General features: G+C 47.2%; 2 protein-coding genes across 5 annotated transcripts in view; one reads left to right on the top strand and one right to left on the bottom strand.

Annotated features, from left to right (window-relative positions):
• The window catches only part of LOC149346123 (WD repeat-containing protein 13-like), a 45,842-nt gene extending 38,494 nt beyond the window's left edge, over window positions 1–7,348 (bottom strand). The window contains exons 1-4 of one of the 4 annotated variants that reach the window (XM_089586347.1): window positions 7,123–7,348; window positions 6,224–6,279; window positions 5,896–5,978; window positions 152–206 (exon numbers count right to left, since the gene is read on the bottom strand). In XM_089586347.1, coding sequence (XP_089442473.1) covers window positions 152–206; window positions 5,896–5,978; window positions 6,224–6,279; window positions 7,123–7,201 — 273 coding nt within the window. In that variant the 5' untranslated portion in view covers window positions 7,202–7,348. Of the gene's footprint in view, window positions 1–151; window positions 207–5,895; window positions 5,979–6,223; window positions 6,280–6,711; window positions 6,920–7,122 lie in introns of those variants that run through there. The other 3 variants (XM_089586350.1, XM_089586349.1, XM_089586351.1) reach the window with 3 other exon arrangements.
• A 224-nt stretch (window positions 7,349–7,572) lies between these two features.
• Rac1 (ras-related protein Rac1) overlaps window positions 7,573–21,168 on the top strand; it is a 28,797-nt gene continuing 15,201 nt past the window's right edge. The window contains exon 1 of the mRNA XM_089586352.1: window positions 7,573–7,903. Within this exon, the coding sequence (XP_089442478.1) occupies window positions 7,869–7,903 (35 nt within the window). The 5' untranslated portion in view covers window positions 7,573–7,868. The remainder of the gene's footprint in view (window positions 7,904–21,168) is intronic.

The raw sequence follows: 21,168 nt of genomic DNA, 5'->3' as shown, positions 1-21,168 counted from the left end.
TGTTAAAACTTACCCGCTGGTCTTTCGCTCTGGAAAACTAACAAATTTCGTTTCTTGAAGCTTGAATAAGCTATTTTGACGAGAAAGTAATTGTTTTCGATCAAAACAAAATATGGTGCCTAAAAGAGTTGAAAAAAACGGCAGGACTCACTTCAAGAGTAGCCCGGCTGTTGCTTCGTCCGCCCATGCTTCGGCTGCGATTGCTTCTGCGACAGAGAAGCAGTACAACAGTTACTGAACGACGCAGGCTGCCTAAGCGGGCCTCAACAATATGGAATGCTCACCAGACCTACTTGATAGATTCACTAGAAGCCATCCAGAATCGGGCAGCACCCTTCATCACCTCACAGTATAAATCTCAGCTCAGCATCACAACGTTGAAATCATCTCTCTGCATCAGTTCATTAGCCTTTAGCAGGAAAATTTCAATCCTTTGTCTTTTTCACAAACTGTACTTTAACTTTCCAGCACTTCGAGAAAACCTTCTACGAGCTCCGGTACGATCATCTCGTCGTTTATTTAACTCCTTAAGCATGCAGCGTTTGCACGGCTCCACCAATTCTTTCAATAAATCTTTCCTTCCCAGTGCGATGGAAAGCTGGAATAACCTCCCCGAACACATTGTCATTGAGACTAACCCTTCCAGATTCAGACCGCTCCTAATCGACCATCTCAACGACAAATCATTTTTCCCTGCACCCTATGCCAGCTTCCAAGCCCTGCAAACTGACCAGCCTGTTTTACTTCCAAAGTTGTTATCTGTTTTTGTTTATTTTCTGCCACACTCTGTCATGCCATGATTATTTGAATTTGTTACTTCTGTCTTTTTTTCGTCTTGTTCAACTCTTTTTTTCTATTCTATATTTTATATTTTCTGTATTTCTATATTCCTTCTATACTTATATTCATTCTATATTTATATTCATGTATGACTGCTGAACACCCCTGTACCACCTCCCCCCCTTATGTAATGTCCCTAACGGGACCCTTAAGGGTTAATAAATGATGATGATGACAACCTTAGCATGCACAAGCAGCGGCTATGTAATGTGTCACACCAGTTGCCAGCCATCTCTAAAAGCTGTCGTGCTCTGGCAGGGACACAACACACCCCTCCGACAAACATGGCTCCCATGCCGACAACCTTCACTCCTCTTCCCTCATGTTCTATCTTTCCTAGCGCCATTCAGAGTCACTCAACAAGTTTTCAGAGTACTGAGATCCTCATCTCTCGACCACCTGGCGTTCTTTAACGTGCACTGACATCGCACAGCACACGGGCCTCTGGAATATCGCCTCTATGCCGCGGCCGGGGTCCAACCCGCGCCTTTCGGGTCAGCAGCCGAGTGCCGTAACCACTGAACCACTGAGCCACCACAGCGGCCTTCGGGAAAGTTGACATGATACCAAGGCAAGGCTATCCAAAGAAGCTCCATTAATTCATACGTGCAGAAACGTCAAATTTGAAAAAAATGTAAACATTTTTTGATGCAAAATGTTCATTTCACTTGATAATTCAGAATCGTCCATTTATTGATGGAAACGTTTTTCTTAACACCGACCTTTCAACCACCCTACAATGCAGGATACTCTGCAAACTCACTAAAACTTACATATGGTAAAGCTGCAAACATTTGACATTGACTTTAAAATGACATTTCCCATCACCATCATCACGCACAGTGGTTTCCTTACAACAATACATGAAAATTATTTGTTTTCCTGGCGAAATTGCAATGTTGTCAAGGAATTGAATTTTGAATAATGGCATCCAGAGAAGGCCGGCGGATCTTTCTGAATGCACACAATGCACAAAACTGAATTCCCATGACACAACCCTTGCATAGGAAAAGTTTAGAACCTCTTGAACCAACACTGGTGCACGGAACCGTTTACACGATAAACTTTTAGAGTTACTGCCCTGAAAAGCTGTGTCCTACATCTAGAACGCTAGGCGTACGTGGGTTAAAAGGCCATTGTAAGTGTTCCCTGTCTGGAGCTACAAGACAACACGACAACACACAAGCTACATAGCCCTACAAGATGTCCCACCTAGCAAAAGCCAAAGATTTAAAGAACCTTGCACAGGCTGCAAAGATGTGGAATGAAAAAAAAAATGGCTGAGGCTTAACTTGGTTAACCCTGGTCAGATGCGAAGCATATTAGCATATTGATGGCTAGGCTTGGTAATACACGGCTTTCCTTGGTTGAATACTTGGTCATTTTAATACAACCACTAGAAGCCTTCGTCGTGGGGGAAGACAACGGCATAGCTACAGCGGAACGCCAACTAACCCCAAGACGTGCGTTGGATGGGCGCCTGGATTGCCATGGAAGCCGCGTCCGCCTGCCCGGTGGAGCGAGCGTTTCACCTACACCGAGTGTGAACGCGCGTTCGAAATGCGCAGGAGTGCGACGTCACCATACCACATGATTCACACGGCGTGCAACCGCAGCGACGGCACAAGTTGGAGCCCCGTTTCTCCACTGTCGTGACGTCATCGTGTCACGTGGTGTGACGTCATGTATCACGTGATTTGGAGGCGCACAACCACAGCGACGGCGCGAGGTGGGCCCCCATTTCTCCACTGTCGTGACGTCATCGTGTCACGTGGTGTGACGTCATGTATCACGTGATTTGGAGGCGCACAACCACAGCGACGGCGCGAGGTGGGCCCCCGTTTCTCCACTGTCGTGACGTCATCGTGTCACGTGGTGTGACGTCATGTATCACGTGATTTGGAGGCGCACAACCACAGCGACGGCGCGAGGTGGGCCCCCGTTTCTCCACTGTCGTGACGTCATCGTGTCACGTGGTGTGACGTCATGTATCACGTGATTTGGAGGCGCACAACCACAGCGACGGCGCGAGGTGGGCCCCCGTTTCTCCACTGTCGTGACGTCATCGTGTCACGTGGTGTGACGTCATGTATCACGTGATTTAGAGGCGCACAACCACAGCGACGGCGCGAGGTGGGCCCCCGTTTCTCCACTGTCGTGACGTCATCGTGTCACGTGGTGTGACGTCATGTATCACGTGATTTGGAGGCGCACAACCACAGCGACGGCGCGAGGTGGGCCCCCGTTTCTCCACTGTCGTGACGTCATCGTGTCACGTGGTGTGACGTCATGTATCACGTGATTTGGAGGCGCACAACCACAGCGACGGCGCGAGGTGGGCCCCCGTTTCTCCACTGTCGTGACGTCATGTATCACGTGATTTGGAGGCGCACAACCACGGTGAAGGGCTGAAGTGGTAGCTAAAGTAGTATGCTTCGCATAAAAACTGCAGCCCATTTAGCTTACTTGACCAAACGCAAAGTATGTGCGCTAGCACATTGCCTTTCGTTTCGCTTTCGGTTCTAATTATCGTTTCGAGGTCAGGCTTCAGGCAAAGAAAAGAGAAATCGGTGATTGGGGACTTTAGTGGTAGCACAGTAGCGCAGTATAAATTTTTGCGACTGCTTAACACACCTTAAGAGGGCACTGAAACTGCGGGGTGTGTCCTGGATCCACTGCGCATGAATGGAAGTTGACGAAGGCAATGACAAGCAATGCACAACGTGAGAGAGTGGCAGTTAAACATGAGAGGTGATCAGTTGCAATGACAGCTTAGTGCTCTCGTGCAGTGGTCAGTGAATGGCAGTTAAACATGAGAGGTGATCGATTGCGATGACAGCTTAGTGCTCTCGTGCAGTGGCCAGTGAATGGCAGTTAAACATGAGAGGTGATCGATCGCGATGACAGCTTAGTGCTCTCGTGCAGTGGCCAGTGAATGGCAGTTAAACATGAGAGGTGATCGATTGCGATGACAGCTTAGTGCTCTCGTGCAGTGGCCAGTGAATGGCAGTTAAACATGAGAGGTGATCGATTGCGATGACAGCTTAGTGCTCTCGTGCAGTGGCCAGTGAATGGCAGTTAAACATGAGAGGTGATCGATTGCGATGACAGCTTAGTGCTCTCGTGCAGTGGCCAGTGAATGGCAGTTAAACATGAGAGGTGATCGATTGCGATGACAGCTTAGTGCTCTCGTGCAGTGGCCAGTGAATGGCAGTTAAACATGAGAGGTGATCAGTTGCGATGACAGCTTAGTGCTCTCGTGCAGTGGCCAGTGAATGGCAGTTAAACATGAGAGGTGATTGGCTGCGATGACAGCTTAGTGCTCTCGTGCAGTGGCCAGTGAATGGCAGTTAAACATGAGAGGTGATTGGCTGCGATGACAGCACAGTGCTCTCATGCAGTGGCCAGTGAAGCTGACCTGTTCGCGCCACCACAGGTTCGAAACTCAATTGCAGCTGTATTTATTTCGTTTCTGCAGGTCTCGCTGGCTTCAGACACTCAAACAGACAACGGGTTTTTTCAAGACTGGAAGCCCTAGTGCTAGCATACTAAAATGAATAATGCTACCAGCGACAGCAGCTTCGCAAACTTGTGCACGTTATGTCATTGGTGAGTTAGGAATGCTGTCAGACACATGGCATTCCCAGCATGTGCTTCGGTTGCAAACAATTTAAATTTCACACATATCATTCAGGAGATGGAGAAACTTTCGAACGTCCGCAACAAGGCCACCACAATTGCAGTTTCTTTTGACACTCTATAACTTTATAGTGGAAACTTTTTCCGGGTTCCTGGCACTTTGGAAGTTTTCAAATTTCACTAATTAATCAGATTATTCTAAAGTGAACAACACTAAACTTGCTCCAAGAAACTGCAAAACTGTGTTCCAGTTTAATTCCTGCGATTTGTACCCATTTTTTCTAATACCTTGGTTCATGTTCGGGTGGGACACCCTGTATAATAGTGCCTATCTTCAGCATTTATTTCTTTCTGGCCAAGAACCTGGTATACAACAGAGGTAACCTTTGACTGTATCCTCAGGACTGGCAGTACTACCCCAATGATTGCCTTGCTACCTTTATGTATTGTGAGGCCTTCAACTGCGAAAGCCACATTTCTTAGCTGAATTCAGGCCTGAACACACTATCCTTAGCAAAACTATTGCATAAATACAATTTGATGTAGCACTGAAATTCACACTAAGGCTATGAGAGACGCCGTAGTGGAGGGAAACGTGGCTAAGTTTGGAGAGAAATGTCATTATGTTTCATAGTAAAAGATATCATTTAGAATCAGAGATAGACATTAACCCTTTCAGGTGCCATTTTTTGTTGTGACTGAAATCAATTATTTTTTCACCTAAGCAGTATATTCAGGCGTCAAGAAAGGGAATTTGTTAGTTTTCGAACGTGAAAGACTAGCAGGTAAGTTTTTACAACGATGTGGAGAATTCCGTACAAAGTGTCAGATTTGATAGAAATAATCGCATAGAAATGTTCTCGTGTGTCAGGTAAACACCCTAGGGATCGTGGAATCGCTTTGTGTTTCGAAGATTCACATTACACTCGAAATTGAGCAAAAACAATCTATCTTTTCACTCCCGGAAAAATCTGTGTGCACAAAAATGGCAGACAAAGTGCTACCTAGCTCACTCTTATCTGAAATATTACTTACTGCATTCGCTACATGGTACAAAAAAGCAACTTATTTGCAACAAGAAGGGTGCTCAATTTGACTCAAATAATGAAACCACTGTTAAGTGCTCCAGTTTCTCAGAAAAATCCGTAAGTTTGCCGCTTACACAATTGTGTACAAAGCGCCTGAAAGGGTTAATGTGCTGCAGCTTAACTCCAGCCACGTCTACAAACCGACACGCCCTCAGGCTGTCATTCCTTCACCCCTTTCGTTCGCCTTCAAGTGGAGGGACAAATGCCGTGAGACGAAGCCGCAGCTTGCTATGCCAAAAAGGCACAAGTTCCTCTTTTCGCTGCCCTCATTATGCAACGATTACACAGAAGAAATGCAATCAACGTGCAACCAAGGAGAAGCACTTACGACTGCTCAACAGACACGCCATACCGCTGAGCGAGCAGCTGGCTTCGGAGGCGTAGGTACTGTTTGCGGAATGCGACGCATTGCTGGAGACACCGACGGAGGCCGCCAAATGGAAAGTAAACAAAAGAAAAGAAATCAGTTGCACAACTCGTCCATCACTCAAAGTGTCACAGGCGTGCCATAGGGCAAAGAAAAGAAGGACGGCGCTTAGACTAAGATGGGAAACGTAACGGCTTTTAGACTGCAGGAAATGGAGAAACGAGTTGCGTCGTGTGTCGACACAGCCACTCTCGAGGTTCATGGGTCAGCCAAGAACAAGATACATCACCTCGTTCTTCTGTGACTCCCTAAGCAGTTGGCTCCGCCTTCGTATGTACAGTGTCCCTGTATAAGATAGAGAGAGAAGAGTATTATGAGCAGCTAATTTTCAGGGTTTGCTGATTTTGGGATCAACTTAAGACATTCGCTGAAATGGGCTGACATAGAGCACACACAAAACGAGGTGTAAGCTTGACAAAAATGCCAAGCATGAACTTTTAAATACAGAATTCTCCGTTTCTCACTGGGAAGATCGACAAAAGTTTGTATATAATGAATCACCACAAGCATAAAGAGAAACAGTTCTAGATCTATTCGCTAGCTGGGTTGCTGTATTGAAAGAAATTTGGCTTCTTGTCCTAACGATCAACAACTTGCAAGAAATGTACACTAACTATCGACTGGAGATGCCTCGTGAACGTATGCAAGCCAACATTTTTATTTTAATTCTGACTAACACTAGTGCTTCATACAAAATATTCCTTAATATTTGCGTACCACGCTCCGATCGAGTTGCGTGGTTCACCAGAGTGAAGAGTCCAGCGCTGTGGGTTCGAGACGTCCTGCCTTTCAGACCATCTAAAACCCCGCGATCGAAATAATCTCCACGATGACGCTATTAGTTCCACCAAAGCCGGACTACTTGAACACAGCTGCGAACAACGCGACAGCTTTCGCGAACGACACCGGAGCGCGGCGCCAAAATATGCGCCCGCGAACGCTTAAACCCACGATACTGTCCGCCGTCGTAGGACAAACGTGTCAACGTTGAACATCGTAAAACCGGACGCCCTCCAACTTCGTGACATTCACAGCGAACACTTTTTTTTTTTCAGCATCGACATCTCGCCGCGTCAGAAACAGGTGGCCAAGGGCAACGCCGCCAGCGAAACGTGAACCGAAACTTACGAAAGTTGGGGTCGTTGGGAGACCTGTAAGCGTTGAAGCGGGCATCGACGGCGAGCACTTGCTGCCAGACGGTCGCCATCGCTTGCGCCACTGAACACGGTGGCCTGCTGCCGTGGGAACCACGCGGAATGTTTATTTACATTTCACGTTCGAAGGCTGACGGACCGCGCCATGCCACCGCGCAGCTGAGGACGCCATAGATGGCTGAGCGAATGCTGGGGGCGCCAGGGTCGCATTCCTTGTCCCTAGATTGCTCGCAAACCGCGAACAAAATGACGCCATAAATGAGTAAGATTGCTATATGCACAAAGTTTTGCTGGAGAAGTGCAAAATAAAATCAATTTACTCGCATTTTGGGCTCATTTAATGTGGAGCACAAGGCGTTTTATACTTTCTAGGTACTAAACGGCGTCAGGAACTGGGGAGAAAAATTTCGGATGCCGCCATTTTGTTCTCTATATATGGCCGCCATCTTGTCCACCGCCCAGCTCCTGAAGAGCCGACTTGTGGGAGTGAGCAGCGCGTGCCTCGTGCGGTGGTGGTCGTGGTGAAGTTTGCTTCTTTTGCTTGTTTGCGGGCTCGAGAAGAAGCGTCCGTCCGACTCGCCGTGGTGTCGCCGGTGGTGTTGTGGTGCCGCGGCGCAACGAAAGTTATTTCTCCCGTGCCCCCCTCCTGTCGCCCAGGCGTCGGCAGGGAACTGAATCAAAAGTGGCCCGGAACAGTTAACCCATCGAGTTCGGTACAGAATGCAGGCGATAAAGTGCGTGGTCGTCGGCGATGGGTGAGTGCTGCCATTCAACCGAGTTCGGGGTTCTCTTGCCGGAGGTCACGTTTAGTGCCACGCCTTCCTTTCGCACTTTAAACTCCATAGCGGCTTGGTTAACCGCTGGTCACCGTCCTCGTGTTGGGAAAGGTGTCTGTGCTTGGCGGGGTTTGGCTGCTGGGGCGAGTCTGTCTGTAGCCTACTGCTTACCGCAAATCGCTTGTTGGCGCCGGCGATGTCTCAAGAGTTGTGCTTGTTTATTTTTTTCTCATTGGGTGTTGTTGACTCATGACCCCGCGCTGCGGCGAGTGTGGTTCCTTTATTTCTCCGTTTCATTGTAGAAGAAAACTTGGGAACTCTCGTCAACGACAAACCCGTTTTCATAGTGGAGCCGGTCGGTTTCCTCAGCCCGGAAAAAATGAACTCCGGCGGAAAAGCGGCTTCCCCTGGATCCGGCGCTCGTCGCGTTGGGAAGCCTCTTCGCGTTTTATTTGGCTTTTTTTTCTCTAATCAGCCGCGACGGCGTAGGGATTCGCCCGGCACCGTTTGACGGAGGGCGCGTGGTGTTGGAATATAATTCCGGCTGCAACACGGAACAGACGAAGCCTTCATTGGTTTGATTGAATCGTCGCCGGTCCGTCTTGCGGCGGTTGAAAGAAAAAAAAATAATCTGCGAGGGCTCTCTTCTCGGGCCGACGTCGTCGCACGTCGGAGATTCAATACAATCTTGGCGCCCGGCTCCTTTTTCGCTTCCGAGGCAGCATCGGAACTGCAACCTCGGGGAAAGCCATCAGGGCGCAACCCCGAAGCGGCGCCGATTGCAGGAAGTCCGTGATTAGTCGCCCTCCGCTGTCTCATCGCCGACGTGATTGTATTTTGCTCGTTTTTCCTCCCGACTTCGCCAGTGCCGATTTTCACCCGATTTCTCCTTTCCCTGAGAGCGATCGGACGGGATTGCGCGGTTTTTGGGTTTGTGTGTGTAGGCCTGTACGGCATGAGAAAGCCCCGAGCGCCCACACGATTTTGCGGTTTCGATTGTTTCTTCATCTACCTCGCATGAATGGAAGGAAAGCTCGGTTTGGGTGTCGGACGGCTGTACGCTGCGGGCGGAGGTCATTCCGTACTTACGTAGGTAGCCGACGCTGGCGAGGCCGGCAGCACGACCTACTGTATAATTATACAGTAGGTCGTGGCCGGCAGGCACGCGTCATGCCTCTCCTTTCCTCCCCGTGTTAGCGGACGACGTTTTTTCTTTTTGATACTTTTTATTATTTTTCTCCTCGCGCGTGCCGGCGCCTACGCGGCCCAGTCGTCAACAGAAACGACAAAGCAAAAACGAAGCAGGCGTGTGCCGTCTGCAAGCGCGGTAGGAGCAAAAAATACGCCCTGACGACCGCGTGTCCCACTTTTTTGAGGTCGTGTTGTACGTGAGACCACGACAACGGGCGCATTGTGGGAGAGGAAAAAAAAATAAAAGGAACCAGAAAGAAAAAAATATAGAAGTCTGAGATTCTTGTCGTCTGCGCACGCGTTCACTGGAAATCTGGCGGGCTCGGGAACGACCGCTAAAAGTTCAGTCGGAGTCTCCACATTATCGCGCTCTTGTTTGTTTGCGAGAGGAACGGTGGTTGCCGTGATGTTACGCTGGCGGTAATATCGCGCGATCAATGTCCAACCCGGTTTAATTACTAACGGCTAGCGAGCGGTGGACTGCGGCCGGCATAATGAGGCTATCGGTCAAACATTAATTTCGCATACGCGCCGATTGAAGCGCGCACGGTTTTTATCTCGGCTTCGCTCTGTTCGCGGCACCCGATGAAGATAAGGAACGCAGAAAAAAAACTAAGCAACAAAAGATTAGTGAAAAGAACGCCCTTCCTACATTCCAAGCTCAGGGCCAGTAACGCTCTCGTGATCCGATTCCAGCGCGGGGCGCGTTGCTCCATGTTGTTAACTTTTTTTAATCGCTCATGCTGTCGTGACCAAGAAGTGTTAGCAAATTTGTCCGCGTTTCAGATTGGTCGAAATGCTCATGACGTCACTGCGCGCGAATTTTGACGGGTGTCCACCGAAATATGTGATAGTTACTGCGCAATTTCCTTTCCTAAAATACAATTTTCGACTGGTGTCCACCGAGATATGCGAAACATTTACTGCGTAATTTCCTTTCCTCAAACACTATTTTCATTTTCTTCATTACGGCCCCTCTGTCCTCTTTCACTCCCACTTCCTCCCTTCCTGTACGGTGCGGTTCAGGTGTCCACCGAGATGACAGAGAATTACAGCGCCATTTCCTTTCCTCAAAAAGCGTTGCGTGCAAAGGGCAACGCATCGCGCCGAACCGGTGGTGGCGTTCCGTGGACTCCCTGGCAGCGCTACAACACGCTGTCGCGTTCCACTTCTAAAAGGCGAAGATTAAACGTCATTAATTGCCAGTTAACGCACCGACAGAATGTGAAGTGAACAATCGCGTAGCAGAATGCAGCACTCAGGCTTTCGCCTTTCACCACTTTAGCCGCTAAAGTTCCTCGTATTTTTTGTGTGTGTGTGTGCCCCCCCCCCCCCCCTCTTCAAAACCTTGCTTACTCGCGGCGTACGGTATCGGGTGTCGACAGCTCACCGGTTGGCGTGGTCGCGGCCGTGACGGCACCGACCTGTCGCTCTTTGTCACCGCCTTCTTTCCGAGAACGGCGGGAAAGGCAGTGCCACGACCGACGTCGCCCGGTGATGCGCGCGACAGTGCGGGGCTGTGGTAATCCGAAGCTTGCTCAAACCTACGCGATTGACTCGAGTGAAGATCGAAGCTCTGAGAATCGGCGCGTTTATGTCTAGCACGAAATTCGGGCCGGATGTGTGAGTCGACTGCAGCGAGGCGTTTTTTTCTTCCACACTACCTGCGCACACCTTCTTGCGGTTGCGCAACTGGCGTTTCTCTTCGAGGAAAAAAAATTTGAGGCGTCTTAGGAATCGGCCTTGAGTGGACTGCGGCCGCGTTTTTTAGGATGCGACCCGTTCGGCACTATCAAATCCTGCCTACAAACGTGGACGCTGTAAAGACCTACCAGTATAAATAAAAAATATGAATAAAAATATCGTGCGAGATAGACGGTGGCCTCGTTTTATTGGCAGTGCCATTTTTGATGTCAGTGGTCCAGTTGGTAAATTGGTTTTTGAGGAAAGGAAATGGCGCAGTATCTGTCTCACATATCTGGATGGACTCCTGAACCGCGCCCTAAGGGAAGGGAGGAAGGTGGGAGTCAAAGAAGAGAGAAAGAGGTGCCATAGTGGAGGTCTCCGGAATAATATTGACCACCTGGGGATCTTTTAACCTGCACTGACATCCCACAGCACACGGGCGCCTCTTGTGTTTCGCCTCCATCGAAATGCGGCCGCCGCGGTCGGGTTCGAACCCGGGTACTCCGGCGTGGCAGACGAGTGCCTTACCACTGAGCCACCGCGGCGGGTCGGTGGTCCAGTTTGTGTTAGTTGGCTGTAGTCAATCACGTCAACTTAGTGGCCACCACAGCGCTGCAGAACTTCTGTAACTTTGTGCATTTTAGTGTTGCATTTCAGTCGGTCAGTGTGATGTAATTCATTAAACACTCAGTCTTAAGATCTCGGTGACTGAGTGGAGGGAACTGTTGAGTTTGTATGGAGACCTAGGAATACACTCGGGTAATAATAACTTCAACGGTTGCCTGGGATTGATGCTACGCTATCATTCGCAGCGGTCGAAAAGCTAGGCAGCAAGTATCCATCCGTACATCAAAAGGAGCAGCGTTTGCAGCAAATTCCTAGCTTAAGTGCCCTGAATACTGTCATTGACCTTGCGACTGAAACTGCTGATGGAGACTGTTTGTCCTGTCACCGTTGTTCATGCCAATGGGGACTTCGCTTTACTTTGCTAGTGCACGTTGGAATTCTATGCGACTGATTTCATTTAGGGAGGCTTACGAGGGTTTTATTGTGTTGGAGTCGTGGGAGCATGAGTAAGTAGGAGTTCCTTATCACTTTTAATACGGGTCAGGTGCTGAAATGCCGCCGCGGCACACAATAGGAGTGTGCCATAACAGATGGCGCCACCAAGCCACAGTCATATGATCACCTTTTGACCAATGAGAATGGATCACTGTGGTGTTTACTTTGTGGCCAGTGAAAATACAACAGTCTGTTGTGATCAAAGATGCCGTCACTGTCACTTATTGAATTTATGGGGTGGGGGGGCTAAAAAAACGAGAGCTTTTTTTTTATATATATATATATAAAGCCTTGTTCTAGCATTACTAGAATGACAGAGAATTACAGTTTGGTATGAAATTGGGTACCATGCAAATTTTTCGCTCGCTGTACTAGGTCCGTTTGTCATTAGGTGATGCCTGTTGAGCATGCCAGGTGGTGGCAGAGGGGTAGGAAGGCAACAAAAAAATCCCGCTCCATTCTGCCCTCTCTCCACCCGAACCTTACTCATCCAGGCATGATTCGAGCCCTCCTCTCCCAACTGTGCTCACCTTGAGCCAGCTTAGAACACTTCCTCATCCAATGGCATTACTCAGTTTACTTTGTGCAAAGGAAGAGTTGGCGCAGTGATTTCTGCAGGCTGATTTGGGTCACGGCTTGTCCAACGCGTGTAGGTTCCTTTGAAATGAATGTCCCGATCAGTCATCGGCTAATTTTGGCAGAGGGAGAAGGGTTCGTTCAGCAAGCAGCCGATCTGTTCAACACATCCTGTTTGCTTGTTAGCTAGTGAAAGGTTGAGAGAAAGAACGATGGGTGGAGGGTGGTTGGCTCTGGCAGTAGTAACAGGTGATAATTGCGGGGCTCGTTAGGTGTCATGCCGGAATCTGTCTTTGCCCACTCGGGTGGGGCCAAGAGACAACAGAGCTTCGGTAGGGCAGCGTAGCCTAGAAGCGAGTTGTGGGGGGGAAGCTGAGGTCGAAGTTTCTAAATCCATTGCCGCCCACTCCCCATCTGTCTTGTCGCTCTCCTTCTTGTGCGTTTCCTCCCTTCGCTTGCTGCACGCAGCCTCCCTCCCTCTCGTGTCTCGGAAGTGGGCCTCCCAAATTTAGCCCAAGGACGGTGGTAGCGCGTAAGCTTCCACCACCGTCGCCACCTTTCTTCACTGCCAGGGCTGACTTCCTCCGCTGTTGGCCTCCGCACCGCCGTCACTATCTCGGCACGGCAGTTGGGGGGTCAATAAGTTCTAGATGAAAAACCGCAGGAAGCCCCAGAGTGGGTGTTCTTTTTTACCTTTTTTTTTCTTCCGCCACACGGCTGGGACAGTGCCGAGAATAGTTCGCTTGTGTGATGTAATGAAGCTTCACAAACTGTGGGCGCTCGGCCAGTTCACAGTGCTGGTGTGCCAAGGCCGGAGTTACTTAACTGTACCACCTGGGAAGCGCGATGGCTAGAGCGATCACTCAAGGTTCGTGACCAGTTTCTTTTACGAGGCATTTGTTAGGGGCTGGTATGGTCACGGACATTGCTGACATGGGTACGGTGTTCTGTTGTAATTGGTTGCGTTATAATTGAACTAACGTTGCCTCACTCTCGGGCGCCGCTATCAGCTGCGCCGGTATCAGATTTCCGGTGATATTTGGAGCATGCCGACAGTCGTTGAGTTGACAGTGATAACAAGGCTGCTTGCATTGCGTTGGGCTGCCGAACCCAAGGACATGAGGTCAGATCCCAGCTGTGTGTAGGTGGAGGCCAAATGTGGTAGATGCCTGTGTGCTGTGCAATGTCAGTGTCTCTTTAGACTGCCGTGGTGGTCGAAATTAACCCAGAGTCCTCCACTAGGGTGTCTCTTTCTCTCTTCCTTCTTCCACTCGTTCCTTCATTCCTTTTCTCACTGCGTGGTTGGGATGTCCATTGAAAACTTGTACAGTTAGTGAGTCTTTCATTTCTCCACTAGGCTAGTCAACACCGCGCTTTGTGTGAGCCGGAGCCCAGATTTGCCACTTCTGCACATGCGTGAAGCACCCTGACACAAGGAAAAATAAAAAAAAAGACATGGCAGAAATAAAATATCACAAATAAAAAATAAATGAAAGGCAAACAGTGCGCCAGGAAACTCACATCTGGGTGGACACTTGAACTAGGCTGTAAGGGAAGGAAAATAAAAAGAAAATTGGTTTTAAGCAAAGGAAAGGACGCCTGCCTCTCTCATATTTGGGTGGATACCCCATGCCTAAGGGCCTTACCGAAAATGAAATGAAATGAAAATTGGTTTTAAGGAAAGGAAATGCCTGTCTCTCATATCTTGGTGTACACCCGAAATGAATGCACACCACAGTACATGTCTCTAAAGCAACCTTCTAAGACAGCACCGTATTCACTAGAGGGGTGTCTCCAAACTTTGCATAGCTAAGACAGTACGTTTCTGAAAAACCAGAAAGCTATACCCTAATTGTAACCGTAAATATAACCTTAAGCTAGACCACGAGCATCGCCACAGCTTTTTGCTTCGAGATATCCAGGCTTAACCTTAGCTAAGCCACAGCCAATTTTTTTGTGCTTGAGTATGCTTGAAGCACTCCGCAGCATTGATTTTCATTGGTCGGTCTTTTTTTACGGCATCAGAAAGCCTGCATATTCTGCTGCAGGGTTAGGATCCTGTACTGCATTATAGGTTGTGTTTAGCTCATACTTTCAGCTTGTTCGGGGCATTCCAGTCCCGCAGTTGAAAAGCTGGCTCGGGGCATTCCAGTGTCGTAGTCGGACAAAAAGTGGGCTTCCAGAGTGAAGCGAGCCAGCGATGCTATTCTTGCCGGCGAAAATGGACTGGACGGAGGCCACCGCCGTGTGTGGGCAGGGAGGAGGATGTGGTGTTTGGAGTGGGCCGGCCTGCTGTGTCAACACTGGCGTGCTCGGATGTGTGTGCTCTCTGGTCTGTTATTCTCCGCTCTGTTTGGTGTCCTGAGGTTTCCCGGAAGCGTGCCCCCTTCTCTGTTGTGGTCGTGTACGTTTTTGCGTGGAGGTGTGTGTGTGCGTGGTCAGGGCTGTTGAGGAGTGTTTGCACTTGGCTTAGCTGAAGAAGCAAGCAGTCGTTGCTTCACCCACCCTCCCTCTGTAACACGAGTTACTTTGTAGCACTCCAGTAGGGGAGGCAGAAAGGAAAAAAGAAATGTATAGACTTGGTAGTTTGTCATAACTATACACTCTAAATGGCAGGGAGTAAAAAGGGAATAAGGTGTCCTCTAGCGCACTTTTTTTTTTTATAAACGTCGCTTTTATAAGCTAGAAGAGTTCCAAAAATGAAAACCAGGTGTCGCCACTGCCGTCAGTTTTCAACGAGCAAATTGCTTTGACGCCTAGGCACTCTTTTTTTTGTGTGTCACCACTTCTGGTGGTCATAATGAAGCCCCTTTCGGTCTTATCATTCAGGGTGGGAATTCGAGTGGTGTGAAAACTTTTAAATGAAGCTTTCTCAGCTACAAATGCGTCCTTTCGGGATGAACAAATATCGCCATAGCCTTAAAGGTGCAGTGAAGAGGAATCTGAACTCGTATTTTTACCGCGAGAAATCAATCTACACGTTCTGAGCATCCTTGGAAACTTCGACTTATTGCCCTGTGCGGCCGGTTTGCCTAATTTAAATCAGATTACCGTCGGGCTCCAGCCTTTTTTTTTTAATTCCCCGCAAACGGTGGGAGGAGTTGACCAACCTTTCACCTAGTTCCGTGGCGGCTTGCTGCTCTGCCTTCGGCGGAGTGGTACGTAGTGATCGGGGAAAGCAAAGAGTCCACGCGTATTTTCATTTCTGTGGGCCTAATTTGCAGCTATGTAGTCTCTGACTAGGCCTATTTATTCACAGAAACCTAAAAGAAACAAAATGGAAGCGAAAGCAAAGTCTCCACGCGACTGCCTAAAAGGCACTCCATGCGTTCGTCGACTCCTCCCACCGTATGCGGGGAATTAAAAAAAAAAAGGCAGGAGCCGGACGTTAATCAGATTTAATTAGGGAAATCGGCCGCACAGTGCACTAAATCGAAGTTACTAAGACTGCTGGGAATGTGTAGATCGAGTTCCCGTGGCAAAAAGACTAGTTGAGATTCATCTTCAGTGCACCTTTAAGAAAGAGCCGCAAGATCAGTTCTCCACCAGGTACAGAAATTGGGCTGAGTGGTCCTCGGTGCTGATAAATAAATGATAAGAGCAACATCCGACGCTCAGGTAAAATGTGTTTCAGTGAGTACTTGAGAAACTTGGGAGACATCACATTCTCAAGTGGGCAGTTCAAAGACCCAGTACACTCACCCCCCCTTCTCTGAATAGTGACGGGGCTGTAGTGCAAGCACAGAAACCAGACCTGATCAGTTTGTGTGTGAACGCAAGCAACAGCAGACCTTGCCTGCGAAAGGTGCAACGTCGGGAATCTGTCTGCCCTATCAAATCAAATCAAATCAAGTTTATTTCATATTTACAGTACATGGTTTATGGGGTATACACATCAGGAGGCCCAAAAGTCGAGACTGCAAATAGGGCCTCCTATGGCTACATGAACAGAATACATAAACCGACGCATGCACAACAATTCGAGGTAAAAAAAAAAAAAGGAAGGCAAATAAAGCGACAAAAAAGAAAGAAGTGTACAGCAAATGAATGTTACATAGTGATTGCAAACACAAAAACGTTATTAAACATCTAAGGATTCAAACAAGTGGTGTTTTAACATTTTTTTGAATTTGTACAATGACATTGGGGTTTTCAGTGAAGGGAGCAAATTATTCCAAGTGGAGATGGCAAAGAACGATGTAGTTTGCTTGCCATAATTATTCCGTACGTTTGGCAACAATAAATTGTTCGACAAAGCAAAACGCGTGATGTTATTATTTGTAATTATATTTTCAGGGACAAAATTAACACATATGTACTTATTGATGACTTTGAAAAAAAAACCAGGACCTGAAATTTGCGAAGATGTTCAAGGGGCAGGACATGTAGTGAATGGAACAAAGGTGCAGACGGCTGGGTAAAAGAAGAGGAAGTGATGATTCTAAGTGCTTGTTTTTGCATAGAAATGAGTATAGAAAGATGAATTCTGTATGTGCTACCCCACGAAGTGATACAGTAATTAATATGGGAGTGTATGAATGCGTAATAGATTGAAAGCAACGTATGTAAGCTGAAGAAGGGCCTTGTTCTGATGAGAGCCCTTATTCCGAAACGAATTTTATTAACAACGGAGGCAACATGATGATTAAACTTCAGGTTCGAGTCAACTATCACACCTAGAAATGTAGCAGAATGTGTTTGCGGTATTGAAACATTGTTGATAGTTATTGATAATTGTGAAGTAATTTTTCTCTGAGGGGCGTGAAATACCACAAAACTGGTTTTAGACGGATTAATTTTAATACAGTTAGCGTGACTCCAGTTCTCTAAAGATAGCAGCAACGAGTCAAGATTTGTAGTTAATTCAGAAGACGTGTTACCAGTTGCCATGATGGTTGTGTCGTCAGCGTACAAGAGACATTGGGTTGTATTTAAGTAAGTCTGAAGGTCATTAATATAGGTTAGAAAAAGGAGGGGACCTAGAATTGAACCTTGGGGCACTCCTTTATTAATTAGTCTAGGAGATGACAATATACCTTCAATGCACACGCTCTGGTACCTGTCGGATAAATAACTTTTGATCAGGGTCAACGCCGGGCCTGTAATACCATAGCTTTCGAGTTTAGAAAAAAGAATGCAGTGATTAATATTATCGAAGACTTTGGTATAGTCTATGAAGACAGCGCCGGCTATCATACCGCTGTCAAGTTGTGTTTTGATCCAGTCAGAAAAATATAATAGGGCACTCTCCGTTGAATGACCACGTCTAAAACCGAATTGAAAAGGAGACAAGATATTAAATTTGGCGTAATAGGAATGTATTTGTATTTCTAGTAGCTTTTCTACAACCTTGCTTAAGAAGGGAAGTATAGAAATAGGGCGGTAATTCTGCATTTGTGATCGGTCGCCTTTCTTAAATATTGGAACTATCTTAGCCCGTTTTAATTGAGTAGGGAAAACTCCTGTTTCAAAGATGACATTGATAACGTGACAAAGAGGCTCGCAAATTAGGTGCTTGACACTTTTAATATGGGAAGAATGTATATTGTCTAATCCAGCACCTGTGTTATTTAGGTTGCTTATTACACCTAAAACTTCCTGAGGCGTGCATGCTCTTAGAAAGAAGGACTGTGGCTGACGTGATAGAACAGGAACTTCAACGCTTTGAACTGTTTCAGAGGATGAAAAATATTCACAAAACGCATTGGCTATTGGTAAGGGGTCGCGCAGAGCTGAATCATCTTTCTCGATAGTCTTAATAGATTGTTGACTAGGTCTCGTGTTTATGAATTGATTAATCAGGTCCTGCCCTGCCCGCTTTCCGCATGCTGTTAAATCGGTATCCTTTCGTGCGTAGCGGCGCTTGTGCCATGGCTTGCCTAAACCTTTTCCTGCAGCCTTAAGGCTGACGGATGGGCTGCGGAGAGGTGTGCACACACGCAGACCTGCTCACGCATATGTTTGTGTGCGTCTGCATATATCTGCCAGCTTGTGGGAAGAAGCATTTGCACTCGGGACGTCATCCTTGGCCTTGTGTAAGAATTCTGCTTTGCTCTGTGCACGTGTGCACGCAGCTGCAGCATGAAGGCGAACATGTGAGCATTCAGCTAGCAGTTCCTCCATAAATAGTGGTGACAAGCACACTTATTTATTTAAGTACCCTAAGGGCTCAGCTGGGCATTACATAAGGGGGGTGCCCCGCCGCGGTGGCTCAGTGGTTACGGTGCTCTGCTGCTGACCTGAAAGACGCGGGTTCGATCCCGGCCGCAGCGGCTGAATTTCTTGAAGGCGAAATTGTAGAGGTCCGTGTACTGTGTGATGTCAGTGCACGTTAAAGAACCCCAGGTGGTCGAAATTTCCGGAGCCCTTCACTACGGCGTCTCTCATAGCCTCAGTTGCTTTGGGACGTTAAACCCCAATAAACAAACAACATAGGGGGGGGTAGAGTAGATAACAAAATTGCACAAGGGTTCACTTCATGCATTATACAAATATAGGATAAATAAGAATGAAATAACAAAGCATGAATTATCAAATTTAGGTCACTGTTTTACATCGTGGGTATGGTACAGTGTACAATAAAAAAAAATAGGTACATGTACAAGGCGGCAAGTTGAAACAGACTACAATGCTGCACCTGATTCAAGAAATGTTAGTAACATTGAATGGAGAGATGATGGTTCGCTAATGGCCACAATGCTACCAGGTAAAGCATTCCACTTCCTTATAGCCAAGACTAATGGGGAATTCTGAGACTTCTTTGTGTGGGCAAAAATTGTTTGGATTTTAGGTGCATGGTTGGAACGAGATATGTGATGTGCTGCTCTGATGTTCGTGCGAAAGGAAGAAAGATGAATGTTTGTAGTAGAGGGAGTGGAACAACGATAGGCGAAATAATTTCTGTCGTATATTCAGGTCCAGAAGATTCAGAGATTGTTTTATTGCCGAAGCGCTCTGGTATGGGGAGCACGCCGGTAGAATGAAGTGCGCTGCCTAATTTTGCACCGATTCTAAAGAGCTGGATAGGTTTCCTTGGTGGGGATGCCATACTACCAAACAGTATTGTAATGATGACCGAATTAGAGACGTGTAGGCCTGTAGTTTGGTATCAGGGTTAGCTAGAGATAGGCGACGTTTGAGAAGGCCTAATTTTTTCAAAGATTTGCTAGCAGTATATTCTATGTGGCCGTGCCAGTGCAGGTCAGGGGAAAGAACAACGCCTAAATATTTGAAAGTTGATGAGCGCTTAACCCTTTCAGGCGCCATTTTTTGTTTTCACTGAAATCAATTATTTTTTCACCTAAGCAGTATATTCAGGCCTCAAGAAAGGAAATTTGTTAGTTTTCGAACGTGAAAGACCAGCAGGTAAGTTCTTACAACGATGTGGAGAACTCCGTAAAAAGTGTCAGATTTGCTAGAAATAATAACATCAAAATGTTCTCGTGTGTCAGGTGAACACCCTAGGGATCGTGGAATCACTTTGTGTTTGGAAGATTCACATTATGCTCGAAATTGAGCAAAAACAATCGATGTTTTCACTCGCGGCAAAATCTGTCTGCACAAAAACGGCGGACAAAGTGCTATCTAGCTCACTCTTATGAAAAATATTATTTACTGCATTCACTACATGGTACAGAAAAGCAACTTGTTTGCAACAAGAATGGTGCTCAATTTGACTGAAATAATGAAATCACTGTTAAATGCTCCAGTTGCTCAGAAAATCTGTAAGTTTGCCGCTTACACAATTGTGTACAAAGCGCCTGAAAGGGTTAATGGCACTTTTATTTATATTGTGGTTTACTGGAGTTTTACAGTGTGTAGAGAAAGTGATCTGTTTGGTTTTGTGGGTGTTTATTTGCGTCTCCCAAACACTGCACCAAGTGCTTAACCCACGACATTGCAAGGCAGCAATGTCGTTAGGATTGGCTCTTTCCCTGAAAAATGATACGAGCGTCAGCGAAAAGACATGTGGAGGAGGTAATGTCTGTCACGATGTTATTAATACAAATTAAAAACAAGTGGGCTTAAAATTAACTCTTGTGGTTCACCTCCTTGCGGAGTTTGCCAAGTCATTTGCCTCTGGGTGTGTATAACAGCAGTAAGGCATCTTTAGATTTGGTACACAATTAACGACGTTTGCTCTTATATGCGTACTGGCTGCAGAATTTTTTGCCAAAGAAGGCTTGGCCTTGTAGCCTGGTTTGAGCTGTGCGATGCACATGGTGCATTTCATAAACCTGGTAGTGTTAAGGGTCCCATTCAGTGGAGATCCTGGCATCGTAGGAGGCATTTGCGCAACAAAAAAAAAAATCCGGATTGATAGAAAGGGTGGTGCATCACACATGGAGCTGCACAATTGAACAGTGATTAAAACATTTGATAAATTGTCATTATAACGTTGCAACATGACTCCGTCATTACGACGTGTAAACAAATTAATGAATTCAATTGTGAATTGAGACACTCTGCCCCTGGGTCATCGAGGCACGTTTGTTTGACTTGGTTGAAGGGAGGCCTTGTATGTCCTTTGATGTGCAAAGGGGGCCCCAGGTGGGACCCTTTAATGCTCTCCTGTCATATCCATAAGGCAGAGCTTAGGTGTCCCCGAATTGTTTTCTTTAAATTGGAAGTTGGCCCACATCGGCTTGCACGCCCATTCGTGTTCCTTGGTGTGATGGGTGGATGAGAGCGGAGTTCGTAGCGATCCGCCTAGAGCGAAGTGTGCGTTG

This window comes from Amblyomma mixtum, chromosome 4, assembly GCF_055824585.1.
Source record: "Amblyomma mixtum isolate Tamu chromosome 4, ASM5582458v1, whole genome shotgun sequence".
Classification (NCBI taxonomy): Eukaryota; Metazoa; Arthropoda; class Arachnida; order Ixodida; family Ixodidae; genus Amblyomma; species Amblyomma mixtum.
The sequence above is the reverse complement of the archived record's forward strand: the minus strand, read 5'-3'. Positions and strand labels throughout refer to the sequence as shown.